The 14,115-nt window shown below is 36.1% G+C and overlaps 1 protein-coding gene across 1 annotated transcript in view; it reads left to right on the top strand.

Annotated features, from left to right (window-relative positions):
• The window catches only part of LOC150089115 (transport and Golgi organization 2 homolog), an 86,209-nt gene that overhangs the window by 35,280 nt on the left and 36,814 nt on the right, over positions 1-14,115 (top strand). Inside the window, exon 4 of the mRNA XM_090387902.1 lies at positions 10,140-10,254. Coding sequence (XP_090244028.1) covers positions 10,140-10,254 — 115 coding nt within the window. The remainder of the gene's footprint in view (positions 1-10,139; positions 10,255-14,115) is intronic.

Here is a 14,115-nt window from a genome sequence, read left to right as displayed (position 1 = left end):
ACAGTTTTGGGAACCAACCCTTGATAACAGCATTGAAGTTGTTTTTTTAGGACTATTTTTTTTTTCTTTGTGTATACTGCCTTTTGCTTTTCCCTTTTTTTTAAATTTATATATTCATTATGGTTGTAGGCTCTTTTGTATGGAAATCTGAAGAAAGGCAATTCGTGGCTGTGAATTCTTTGGGAGAATTCAGTGTATGGCAGAGCAAGACAGAAAATGCAAACTTTTAACACTCCATGCTGTGAATGGTGAATTTAGTGATTACAGTACCATTCAAAATTTTATATTTTTGATGGCGTGTACTCCTGTTTCTTTTGTCTTCCCAACTCTGTCAACCAAATCATGCTGCTTGCGCATGATTTGGTGTAGGCTGAAGCAGCCCAAAAAAAAAAAAAAAAAGAAAGAAAGAAAAAAAATCAAAGTGAACTTCAATAACTTTGCTTTCATATAGTTTCTCTGTTAATAAGTTTCTTCTGATTTTTATTCTGAATTCCCAACCTGCTAGAACAGCACAGGCTCCATGGCCTGGCTTTAACAACATTCATGGTGATAATCTTCATTTCTTCTTCTCACCTGGTTTCTGTGACCGGAATTCTTCTAGCTTTCCAACCCTCAACTAATTCATGCTCCTGGGAAAGCATACTGAGTAGATATGTTAAAAAAAATAAATAAAATAAATAATAATATTATCTGTATTAAAGGTGATACAATGTGGATGGAGTTATACTGAAATAGGCAAGTACTCGCTTTCTAACCTGCTTACGAGAAGGATTAGCATAAATTCTTTTTTCTAAGGAACAAATTTTTGAATTTCTTTAGACTAATTTTCAGGAAATACATGGTAGGGAAGGTTGTTCCAGAGAACAGAAGTAGAAGGGACAAATGAGGAACAGGAAAAGTTGGTTATGCAATTTTGGAATTAAACAGTGAATGTGTCAGTAGAATTATTTTTATTTCATAAATCTTTTACTTCACTGATTTTGCTAGTTTCTGATCAGCACCCCTGTCACATGGGGTGTTTGGCAATATCCGCTATGCCATGGAAATGAGGACTATGCTCTTTGTTTTAGCGTACCATACTAAAAGGATTTTGAGAATCATTAAAAAGGTTATACATAAATTGCTATCGACAGGGAAAGCAATAAGGGGCAAATGTCATAAATGGGTAAAGCAATAATAGATCTTAGTCCCTCATATTGCAGTTTGGCCACTGCTCGTAATGGCTTATAGATTTGCTCATTATATCCATGAAGCTTTTAACTACTGTGATTGCTTTAATTGTGAAATGGTTGCTCATAAAATACATCATTTCCAGTCAGCTCTTCTCTGTTTGCTCATAAAATACATCATTTCCAGTCAGCTCTTCTCTGTTTGCTCATAAGACCGAACCTCATTATAAATGAGTTCAACTGTATACAACTAAGAAGCATGTTAAGGGAACTACAAAGAAATTACCATCAGTGATGAAGACCACAAAGAAAACTGAAAACCACACAGTATTGTTGCTTTTCAAACACAAGATAAAGTATTAGCATGGAACAATAAAAGAACTGCACTCATGCTTTCTATAATAATTGAAGTAACAATGGCTAAAGTAGAGGGAGGCAAATATTTAGATTGAAAAGGGTCACTGAATGCACAATGAATATAGGTACTGTAAATACAGCTGACCAATAGATGACATGTTTGAAATGACATCCTTCTTTCTAGAAAAAGGTTATTGAGTTCAGATGCAGAAGACAGGCTGTCCACCCTCGTTTTGTAATGAAAAATGAGAATCCAAATAAGAAAAAAAGACTACGCAATTATGTAGTGACAGAAATGTTAGAAGTGGGAGAAAAAGAAACAGTTTGGTATTGTGAGACATGCTCCCTCAAACCAGGATTGCAAGATTTTTAAAGTTTCAAGAAATACCACACACTAAAATAATATAAATAATTAACATTTAAAATGTGTAAAGAGTTTATAAAATGTTTTATCATGCATACAACCCAAAAGCAAATAATTTTTGAAATTAAATTTTGAGTAGCAATTTTTTTTTTTTTTTTTTCAATTTTAAAGCTGGACTGGATTGGGAAGACAGCAAAAATAATTTTGGACTGAAAAGGGGTTAATAGTGACACCCTCAAGGAACAAATTTTGATTGCATTATCTCCTCATTATCAAACAAATACAATCAGCATGACCTTCACATGTGATTTTGACTGCTGCACCTTTTTTGGCCTTATTTGATGACATTTTCCATTTTTAGCTTTAAACTGTGGTTTCTAGATCATATCCACAAAACCAGTGACTTGTCACCTATTATAATGCTTGTCTGAAGGGTCTGCTTCAGCTTGCACAAATAACAGAAATGAAATGAGGGCTCAATAATGTCTTTGATCTCAAGAGAATTCACTCGCCTCATGCCCAAATCTGCCATCAAAATGATTCACTCGCCTCATGCCCAAATCTGCCATCAAAATGGCCTGAGCATTAGCTGAAAGAGAAGATTTGATTCAACTTCCAATTTGATTAATTTAAGTGCTGGTGTATAAACTTCATTGATATTTTGATCATTTCTGGATGTTGACAGGCAGCCACTTCTTTCTTCATTTTCAAACCAAAAATTTTCCTAACAAAAACCTTTGAAACCTATTAAATTGTCATAGCATCATCTCCAAAAACTAATGATGTTTCATGTATTTCTATGACGGTCTTTCCAATTTTACAAGTTAACATTTGTACATTGATCAAATTTTCATTTTCAGTAATCGAGAAAAATGTGAAAAAAAAAGTGTTCACTCAAAGCAGCTTTCTGTTAGCCTTTAACAAATTAAAACATTATGTGCACACACTCAAAAGATATTGTAAGCCCTGCCCATTATCTTTTTGTTAATTATGCATTCAATAATTGTAAGATTTTTCACTGAACTTTTTGATCAAACCTTCTGTGTATGTAACTTCATTTCTAATGAATTACATTTTCTCTAATGTATTGTAAAAACAATAATGCATTATAATATATTTAGTTCATTGATAACTAACTACTTATGTATATATGTTTCTCAAGGTAAGCATCACATTTTGAGAAAAGTTTCATGTGCATGACACCTATGAATTTGAATAGAATGAATAAGTATAAATATAATGTTACAGAGAGGATGTATGCATTCTGAAAAATCAGGGAAGGTCAGGGGAAAATGTTAAACTTTAGTCTGTCCAGAAAATCATGAAGCTTAATTTTTAGCTGTAGAAGCAGATTGGCCGAAAGGGAGTTAGCATTAGCATTAGTAGAGGCATTTGATGCAAGAAAGCAAGCTTATGCAGCATCAGCAGAAAAAAAAAAAAAAAAACCCACTTCCACTTCACCCCTCTGTTCGTTCAAAATACCTGTCCAGCTGAGCCTTAAACTTATTTAGGCTATCAACCTCCACCACAAGGGATGGAAGTCTGTTCCACCAACCAACCACCCGCTGGCTAAAGGCAAATTTCCGCACGTCTATCCTACATCTGTCTTTCCTCAATTTGAATTTATGCCCTCTCAGGTGATTTTTCTGAGCTAGAGGAAGAATCCCATCAGCATTGAGCATGCTTAAACCATTCAAGGCTTTATACACCTCTATCAGATCACCTCGCTGGTGCCTAGTCTCCAGACACTGTAATTTGCAAAACTTAAGCCTTTCTTCGTAAGAGCACCCCTTTGTTCCATTCACTAATCTTGTTGCCCTTCTCTGTACTCGTTCCAGCAACTCTACATCCTTCTTGAAATGAGGCCTCCAGACCTGTATACAGTACTCTAGGTGTGGCCTGACCATTGCCTTATACAATGGAATAATCACCTCCTTATCCCTGCTGGAAAAATTCCTGTATATCATTGACAATACTCCATGAGCTACTCTTGCAGCCCGTCTGCACTGCTCAGAGAACTTCATATCTGCCTGCACAACCACCCCCAAGTCCTTTTCATTCTCTACCACTGTCAGTGTAGTACCACAGAGTTGATACGTTGCTCTGGGGTTGCTGTTTCCCATGTGTAGTACTTTACATTTGTCAATGTTAAACTTCATTTGCCACCTCTCAGCCCATCTGCTCAACCTTTCCAGATCCTGTTGCAGCAGCATAGTGTCAGTAGTGTCCTTGACAACCCTGCCAACCTTTGTATCGTCTGCAAACTTGGACATTAAGCTTGATATACCATCATCAATATCATTTATAAATACAGAAAACAATAATGGACCCAACACTGAGCCCTGAGGGACTCCACTAATAACATTAGTCCACAATGAGCAGTGTCCATTGATTACCACTCTCTGTCTTCTCCCCCTCAACCACCTCAACCCTTTATCCATAGCAGCAATTTGCCTCCAATGTCACACTGCTCCAATTTGTGTAGCAGTCTTCCATGTGCAACAGTATCAAAAGCCTTTCTAAGATCCAAGTATATAATATCAAAGTTATTCCCTGCATCCAGTTCTTTTGTGACTGCATCATAGTATCCAATCAAGTTGGTCAGGCAAGACTTCCCCTTAACAAAACCATGCTGTGTCTGAGCTATAACTGAAGTCTTGTCTAAATGATCCTGCAGTGCTTCTTAAACCAGTGCCTCCATTAATTTTCCTGGAACAGAAGTTAAGCTCACAGGTCTATAATTACTTGTGTCAGCCTTTGATCCTCCTTTGTGAATTGGGGTCACATTTGCACATTTCCAGTCTATGGGTACCTCCCCTGAGTCCAAGGAAGCTCTCATAATTATGGCTAAGGGTTTGCTTACTTCCTTTGCTGCCTCCTTTAATATAACTGGATAGATCCCATCCACCCCGGGTGCCTTTCTTGTGTTTATCTTCAACAGTTTCTCCTTCACTTTTCTCCCAGTTATTTCAAGATTCTGTAGCTTACTGCTAGAGTTGAATAAACCTCTGGCATTCCCCTCGCTGAATAACTCCTCATGTGTGAATGTCGATGCAAAATATTCATTTAGTTTGTTAGCTACCTGAGCAGGATCATCAACAGTTGACCCATCAATATCAAGTGGACCAATCTGATTCATCCCCTTCCTTCTAGAGTTTACATAAGTAAAGAACTCTTTGCTGTTTTTCTTTGCATCCCTTGCCAAGGATTTCTCGTAATCTGCCTTCGCCTGCCTAACCTCCTTTGTAACTTGGTTGCATATCAACTTGTATCTATCATAGGCTTCTGTGTCATGTGTTAATTTGTAAGTATCCCATGCATTTTTCTTCTCTGCCATATGCCTCATTAGTTCATCTGACATCCATTTTGGCCTAAACCTTGAACAATATTTCTTAGTTGGTATGTAAAGCCTAGTAGCTTCCAAGATAAGTTCTTTGAATGCTTCCCATTTTGAATTTGCTGTTGGTAACATCATCAGTTGGTCCCACTGTATAGAATTTAAATACTGTCTCAGTCCATCGTAGTCGCCTTTACGAAAGCAATAACCCTTCTTCTTACCCCTAATGGTAGTTACCTCTTTGAGTAAATCCCACTTCAACACACTGTGATCACTGCCACCTAGTGGTTCCTTTATCTGCAGATTCTTAATGCATGAAGAATCACTGCTGATAATCAAATCAAGAGTATTACTCCCTCTAGTTGCCTCCCGAACATGCTGATGTAGAAAACAATCATCCAATAAATCCACAAAAGCCCTGCTAGTGCGTGAGTAACCAGCCCCCAAATTCCAGTCAATATCTGGGAAATTAAAATCTCCCATTATAAGACTCCCTGATTTACTGGCCCACTCTATTTCCCTGTACAGTTCCTTATTATACTCATCAGAGTCATTAGGCCTATAGCACACTCCTACTCTCAATTTTGATCTCCCAATGCTTATGTCACACCAAACTGACTCAACACTGCACTGTCCAGCGATGTCGACTGGCTTCACTTCCTTGGTTTTTATGTGTTTCTTAACTAATAGCATAACCCCTCCCCCCTTCCTATCCTGTCTATCCTTTCTGTAGACGTTGTACTCCCCAAATTGCAGTTCTGCATCCCTTATATCTGTGTGACACCACGTCTCTGATATCCCAACAATATCTGCCTTTGATGTTTTGAGCAATACCTCAAATTCATCAAATTTATTTACTAAACTCCTAGCATTGGTGTACACGCAAGTATACCTGCACCTGTTTCTATTCTTAGCTACCCTAACACAACCCATGTGTTTACTTGTACCGCAATGGCTCCCAGCAGTCTCTGAAATACCATGCATCTTGTTTTTCAGGCTTCTGCTCATTCTAATAGAAGCAGTGCAAGAATCTCTTTCACCTCTGCCAGTGGCTACTGTCAATCTATTGGTCTTTGTCTCCCCCCAAGCTAGCAGTTTTCCGACCCACCTAACACTGCCTCGATAGCATCAGCAAAAGGAGTTACGCCTCCTTTCCTTATTTGTGAGCTGTTTAGCTATCTTTACGTTTGAATTTGTTATGAATAACTACTAATAGAAGTACAATTGAAGTATTATGACTTATTGGCCTGTATATTATATACAAGGGTAAGTCAGAATATGCATAAAATTTTTAACTCATAACTGGTCGCATTTTTCAGATTACTCACACACACTTAGTTAAATGGAGTAAAAAGTTACTGTGTTTAACTGAGCATATTTATAATCCTAAAAATTGGCAAGGAATAGTTAAATTGGTGCTTCCTTTGTTTTCAACCTATTATATGTACAGCTGTGAAAAATCCATTATTTTTTAATATTTATATAAATAAGCTATATGAAAAATAAGCTATATTTTTCTTTAAATTTTTTTTGAAAATAAAACACCCTCCGCAGTGCCTTAAACAAATACTTTAGACCTTTTTCATCACCTCTCTTATCCAAATAGTTATCTTCCATTATTGTTTTTATTGACATTGAGCAAAATGTCAATAAAAAAAAAAAAAAAACCCTGGCTGGCATACAATAGTTGTATGCCAGTAGGCTCTTTTGTGACACAGAACGAATGAGAATAATGATTGGAGACACTGCTATAAAACATAAAGAACACGTGCTTCAGTAATTGGATGCAAGAAAACTGCTAATTTTAAATTCATGTTTTTCAGCACATGCTTATTGAAAATAGGCTTAACTCAATCTTGAATTTCCCCCCTTTTTGCATGATGATTAATAGAAATTTCTGGAAATTTCATTAGGAAATTAAAGAAGAAAAACACTTTCGCTGTAAGGTATTGAGATGAAGAGCACAGAATTACTAAAAAAATCGTTTGGGGTCTCAAAGAACCTGAACTAACAGCTCCAGGTTAAAAGGCCATAATTTGCTAGACAGAACTATCAGTTTGAATGAAAAATAGTTCATTTTTAAACTAAAATAAACAGTTAGGTTTTTAATGGTTTTCATTATGTTGCAGATTAACTGTGGTGACCTAATGAGTATGGAGAATATTCAACTAACATTTGAAGAAAGGAAATGCATTCTGAAATATTATTGGAAGTATGAAAATATAAGAGAGATTCAGTTTGTGCAAAATCATCAATATAGAACAAGGATGCCAATGCATTTAACAATAACCTGTCTCCATGGTAACTTTGAAAAACATGAAACTGTTCACAACATCAATAAGAAAAACTTTAGGAGGAAAAGAACATCAAAACATGCTGAAAATATCTAAAATATCTAAGTCATTACAAGTGCATATAACCAGCTATCACAAAGAAATCACTCAAACATTGTCCACAAGAAATGCAGTGCATTTAGGTCAATCAGGTATTATAAGAATCTTAAAGGACAGAAGTTCAATTCTTTCATTTCTTGGCTGTTGCTTACGATTTGAAAAGATGATCCTGAAACAAAGAGTACAATTTTGTAGGTAGTACTTTCAGAAGAGCAGTGAAGCTGGTGATTTTTAAGTTGTAATTATATGATCAGACAAAGTGATGTTCAAATGAAATGGATCATTTGAATTGTAACAACTATTATAAATGTTTATTAGGCCAGCAACAGGGATCAGTCTGTGGTGATAATCAGATTACAGCTTTTCCTGTTACTGGGAAGAATTATCTTGAATTGCTAATGAATGTTGAAATTCCTGCAATAAGGAAACTAACAGGTCAGTAATTACTTGTCGCCCTTTGATCCTGCTTTGTGATTTGGGGTTACATTTTGCACATCTCCAGTCCATGGGTACCTCTCCTGAGTCCAAGGAATCTCTCAGAATTATGGCTAAGGGTTTGCTTACTTCCTTTGCTTCTTCCTTTAATATAACTGGATAGATACATCCCAACCACCCCAGTTGCCTTTCTTACATTTATCTTCAACAATTTCTCCTCCACTTTGCTCTCAGTTATTACAAAATCATCTAGCTCACTGCAAGAGTTTAATACACCTCTGGCATTCCCCTCCCTGAATAACTCAATGTGTGAATGTAGATGCAAAATACTCATTTCGTTTTTTAGCTGCCTGAGCAGGATCATCAACAGTTGAACCATTGATATCAAGTGGGCCAATCTTATTCATTCCCTTCCTTCTAGAGTGTACATAAGTAAAGAACTCTTTGCTGTTTTTCTTTGCATCCTTTGTCAAAGATTTCTCGTAATCTGCCTTTGCCTGCCTAACCTACTTTGTTACTTGGTTACAGACCAGCTTGTATCTATCATAGCCTTCCATGTCACCTGTTAATTTTATGTATCCTATGCAGTTTTCTTCTGTTGTTGTTATTTGGTTTTTAGGAGCATTAGCAACTAAGGCCATATTGCTCCGGGATATGCGGTGGTCATTCCCTGAATGACCTTTCCGCATCCTCCGTATTTGGTGGTGACGGGCTCGAACCCCGGTCTAATCAAGAAGCGTGTGCTACGCACTGCTGCTCCTTCCCACCTGGCTACGGAGGCGCCGCAGTTTTCTTCTCTGCCACATGTCTCATTAGTTAATCTGTCATCCATTTAGGCCTAAACCTTGAACAATAATTCTTAGTTGGTATGATAAGCCTAATAGCTTCCAAGATTAATTCTTTGAATGCTTCTCATTTTGAATTTGCTGTTGGTAACATCATCAGTTGGTCCCACCGTATAGAATTTAAAAACTGTCTCAGACCACTGTAGTCACCTTTACAAAAGCAAAAACTCTTCCCTTTACCCCTGATGGTAGTTACCTCTTTGAGTAAATCTCACTTCAGCACAGTGATTACTGCCATCTAGTGGTTCCTTTATCTGCAAATTATTATTATTATTATAAGCCATATGGTGCAAGGAAGCCTTAGGCTTATGCTGCACCAGCCAAAAAAAAAAAATTCCCGCATTACCCTGAGAGAGAGCGAGAGAGAGAGTGCAAGTCAGAAGTAGAAGGGAATCACCATGAAAGCAAGAAGAGAAGAATGATGATATCCAGCCCAGGACCCTGGGTTTGCCAAGCCCATACACCAGATGTGAGCCCCTGGGGTTCTTCATGCATGAAGAATTGCCACTGATAATCAGATCAAGTGTAGTTGATCAGATTATCAGTAGCTCCGTGTAGTTGCCCCCCAAACATGCTGCTGTAGAAAACGGTCATCCCATAAATCCACAAAAGCCCTGCTAGTATGTGAGTGACCAAAGCACAAGTTCCATTTTATATCTGGGAAGTTAAAATCCCCCATTATGAGACAATCTGATTTACTGACCCACTCTTTTTCTCTGTAGAGTTGTTTGTTATGCTCATCAGAGTCCTTAGGCCTATAACACACTCCTATTCTCAACTTTGCTTTCCCAGTGCTTATGTCACACCAAACTGACTAGACACTGCACTGTCCAGCGATGTCGACTGGCTTCACTTCCTTGGATTTTGTGTTTATTAACTAATAGCATAACCCCTCTTCCCTTCCTATCCTGTCTATCCTTCCTGTACACATTGCACTCCCCAAATTCCATTTCTGCATTCCTTATATTCATGTGACACCATGTCTCTGATATCCCAACAATATCTGCCTTTGATGTTTTTATCAACACCTCAAATTCATCATGATGTTACAGGATGCAGACAGAATTAGAGCTAACACTTACATAAATGTATATTAGGCTGTTCCTGCTGTATTTCCTTTTTAATCTTTTAATTTTAGCAGCATATTGGCTTACTGCGCATTGCTAAACTGTTTGAAGATGACTTTCACACAGGTAATATTATTGTTCCTTTTAATATTATAATGTTTTATTTGTTCAGGCTTTTTAGTTGTGGATTATGTGTTTGGAGATCTCGATGGACTCTCTTATCTTCAGCATATCCATTCAACAGCAGGAGACTACAATGGCTTTCTTCTTGTCACTATGGAACTTTGGCAAGTGTTAGCAACTTACTTTCTAGGTACAGCTACATTTATTTGTGGCAAAGCTAGATCTTAAATATTTTTTCTTCTCTGAAATGCTGAACTTATGAAACTATAAATTTAATCAATTAGTATATTACATGTATTTTGAATTTATGATTATAAAAGTCTTTTCCCAAAAATTTTGAGCATTAAAATAAAAATTATATTTATATATTTGAGCCTCCAAAATATGGCAGTTCATTTTTCAGCACTACCCACTTCCCAGTTATGTTTAAGAAAATTATAAAGGTTTTTAGTTTGTGCTAAAAACATTTATGTTTTTAGCACAAACATTTAAATATTTCTTTATGACATAAAGCAGCATTTGTCAAACTGTAGTCTGTGGACACTTGGGGGAGAGTTGTATACAAATACTTCAGGGAGCAAGAAAAATGTGTGGAATTTGCCTCTAAATATTTAAAAACCAAAAGAATTCTAGCATAGGGGTAATTTTGATAATCTTTTAGCTTTAAAAATTTTTCATGGAAAATTTTGAAACTACTGACAAATTTCAACATTTTGATCATCTGGTCATAAAATATAAGGTCTTGTTGGAAAAACATCTCAAGATAGGGAAAATTGTTCTTGTATATAAATTCAGACATTTAGGGAAGACTAAGATGAAAGTCTTGGCAATTAACTTTAGATTTGATGGACTCCTGAGGCTTATGGGGGAAGGTTATCATGGCATGTTCTAGTTTGAAAAGGAATCTGGTTCCTAGGCAGGGTGACCACACATTTCGGTTTTCAGTATTTTGTCCCGAAAAATTTCTTTTCAGGATGCATAAATGTTCACGTTTTCAGAAATTTGGTTGTGAACCTTTCTATAAATTTATAGAAAGTGGCCAGCCTTGTGAAAAGGCTCATCATTGCTGTGAGGACAGCAGTGATGAGTGAAAAGGCTCATCACTGCTGTGAGGACAGCAGTGATGAGCCTTTTCACTCTGCATTCCAAAAATAAACTTAAATAAAAAAAAATACATTTTGCATTGTCCTAAACAAAAATGTAATTTTCATATGCATAGGAAAGGGGAAAAAAACCAAAATTAGTAAGTAGTCTTTATTGTTATAAAAAAAAGATAATAATACATGAATGTTTCTAATGAGAATTTTGTTTGCTATATACAGTAATTCTGTGTGCAATTACATTTCTGAAAATTGCATAATTGAAGTTAAATATAATTAAACTTTATATCATAATTAAACCAAGTAGGTTTAATTATGATATAATCAAAACGTTTGAGAAATAAAAAAAAATTGGTTTAATAAAGTAACAGTTTAACAGATTACAGTAGATTTTATTTTTATTTTTTGGAAAGAAGTGAAATATAGAATAAAAATTTCTTATAATAAATATTTATCCTCAATAGAACCTTCAGTTATTAAGAAAAATAACCTTAATTTATTTTGGAATCATTGGACCAAATATGTAATCCAATCAAGTACAGAAAAAAATGAATTATTACCAACTATGAAAGAATTCGTGGAATGCTTTGAAAAACTGTATTCATCAAAAAATGATAACAGTAACAATAATCTTACTTTGCAGAATATTTTGGGAAATGATCATATTAGTAATTTTTAAATTAGCCCAGAAATATTAGTAGCAACAATTAGCAAATTTCCAATAAACTATAATACTAAATTGGGTAGTATCCCAATGGCCTTTTGGAAGAATTGCTGTATTATGTTATGTAAACAACTGTTACATTTCATAAACACTATTTTTAAGACAGGTCATTTATCTAATAATCTTAAGATCACTACTGTTAGTCCCTTATATAAAAAAGGTGATAAAAGTAATCCTGCTTCTTATAGACCAATTCAAAAATCAAGCTCAATCACTAACATTGTGGAATATATAGTATATAAAAAAATTGCCTTTTTTTTCATAATAAAATACATCATATTCATCATGGTTTTATAGAAGGTAGGTCGACAGTTCCAAATTTATTGACTACGGAGCATGATTTTAAGAAGACACTTGATAACGGTAAACAGATGGATATAATTTATTTAGATCTTCAAAAAGGTATTCAGTTTCTCATAATATATTGTGTATTAAGCTTGCTGATATGGGTATATTAGCATTAGTTGAGGCATACGATGCAAGAAAGCAAACTTATAGAGCATCAATCAAAAAAAAAAAAAAAAAAACCCCTTCCCATTTCACCCATCCAGTCACCCCAAATGTTTGTCTAATTCAGCCTTAAATTTATTAAAGGCTATGAACTTCCACAACAACAGATAGAAGTCTGTTTGAGCAATCAACTACTCTCTGGTAAACTTCTGCACATCTATTCTACAACTGTCTTTCCTCAATTTGAATCTATGCCTTGTACACCTCAATCAGATCACCTTGCAGGTGCCTAGTCTCCAGATGGTGCAACTAACAGAATTTAAGCCTCTCCTGGTAAGAAAACCCCTTTATTCTTCTCACTTTATTCATCTCACTTAATTCTTCACTACTTGTTCTTCCTAAAATGAGGCTGTTGTTGTTGTTGTTGTTTGGTTTTTAGGAGCATTAACAACTAAGGCCATATTGCTCCGTGAATATGCGGTGGTCATTCCTGACCTTTCCGCATCCTCCGTATTTGGTGGTGACGGGCTCGAACCCCGGTCTAATCAAGAAGCGTGTGCTACGCACTGCTGCTCCTTCCCACCTGGCTACGGAGGCGCCCTAAAATGAGACCTCTAGACTAGTACACAGTACTCAAGGAGTGGCCCGACCATTGCCCCACACAAAGGCACAATCACTTCCCCGTCCCTACCTGCAAAATTCCCACATATCACTGACAAAACTCCATGACCTGCTCCGGCAGCCCATCTGCACTGCTCAGAGCAGGTCATGGAGCCCTGCTCGGAGTGTAATGGGACTAGCTTTAACCTGGTTTCAAGACTATTTTAAAAATAGGAAAAGTATAATCTGTTTTAATGATTTTTATTTGAATCACATTAATATACAGAGGTGTGTCCCACAGGGTTCATTTCTTGGTACTTTGTTATTTAGTATATTCTTGAATGACATATATGTATGTTTTCAAAAAGCCAAGTTCAGTATCCTTACTTATGCTGATGACATGAAATTATATATAGAGAGAGAGATTAACCAGTTTATGGACTGTGAGGAATTAGAAAAGGTTATTCAGTTGATTTATAATTGGATTATTAAAAGGCATGGCCTGTCTGTGAATATTGATAAATGCCATGCCATTACCATAACTGATTCTCACAAACAATTAGTTATCTGTTGTAATTATACTTTGGAATCCCTACTCATTAAAAAAGATACATGATATTTTGGATTTAGGGGTATTAAGAACTAGTAATGGTTACCTCTCATATTATTAAAGTAACTGCCAGAGCATCTAGAATGCTTGGATTAATAAAAAGAGCCTGTTTTGATTTTATTGGCTCTGATATCCCAAAATTGGCTTATATTTCATTTGTTTGACCAATTCTGGAGTATTGGGCTGAACTTCTGTATAAATATAAATTTATGAAATAGATGATTTTAAAAAGTCCAATTTGGTTAGAAGTGCACATTGCATATAAGTACTAGGTGGTAGATGACTCTCATCAGGCGCCTCCATAGCCAGGTGGGAAGGAGCAGCAGTGCGCAGCACACGCTTCTTGATTAGACCGGGGTTAGAGCCCATGAATTTGTCCATAGAGGGGTAACATAACCCATAATGTTACCAGTAGATTGACACTGATGGAATCCATATTGGAAATCATTGATTAGATGGAAGGTTTCAAGATAGTTTAGGAGTTGGCAGTTTATAGATTTCTCCATTGCTTTGGAAAGAATAGAGGTAAGTGCAATTGGAT

This window comes from Mastigoproctus giganteus, chromosome 2 (assembly GCF_048544385.1).
Source record: "Mastigoproctus giganteus isolate SK-2022 chromosome 2, ASM4854438v1, whole genome shotgun sequence".
NCBI lineage: Eukaryota > Metazoa > Arthropoda > Arachnida > Uropygi > Thelyphonidae > Mastigoproctus > Mastigoproctus giganteus.
This window is presented reverse-complemented; position numbering and strand designations above follow the sequence as displayed.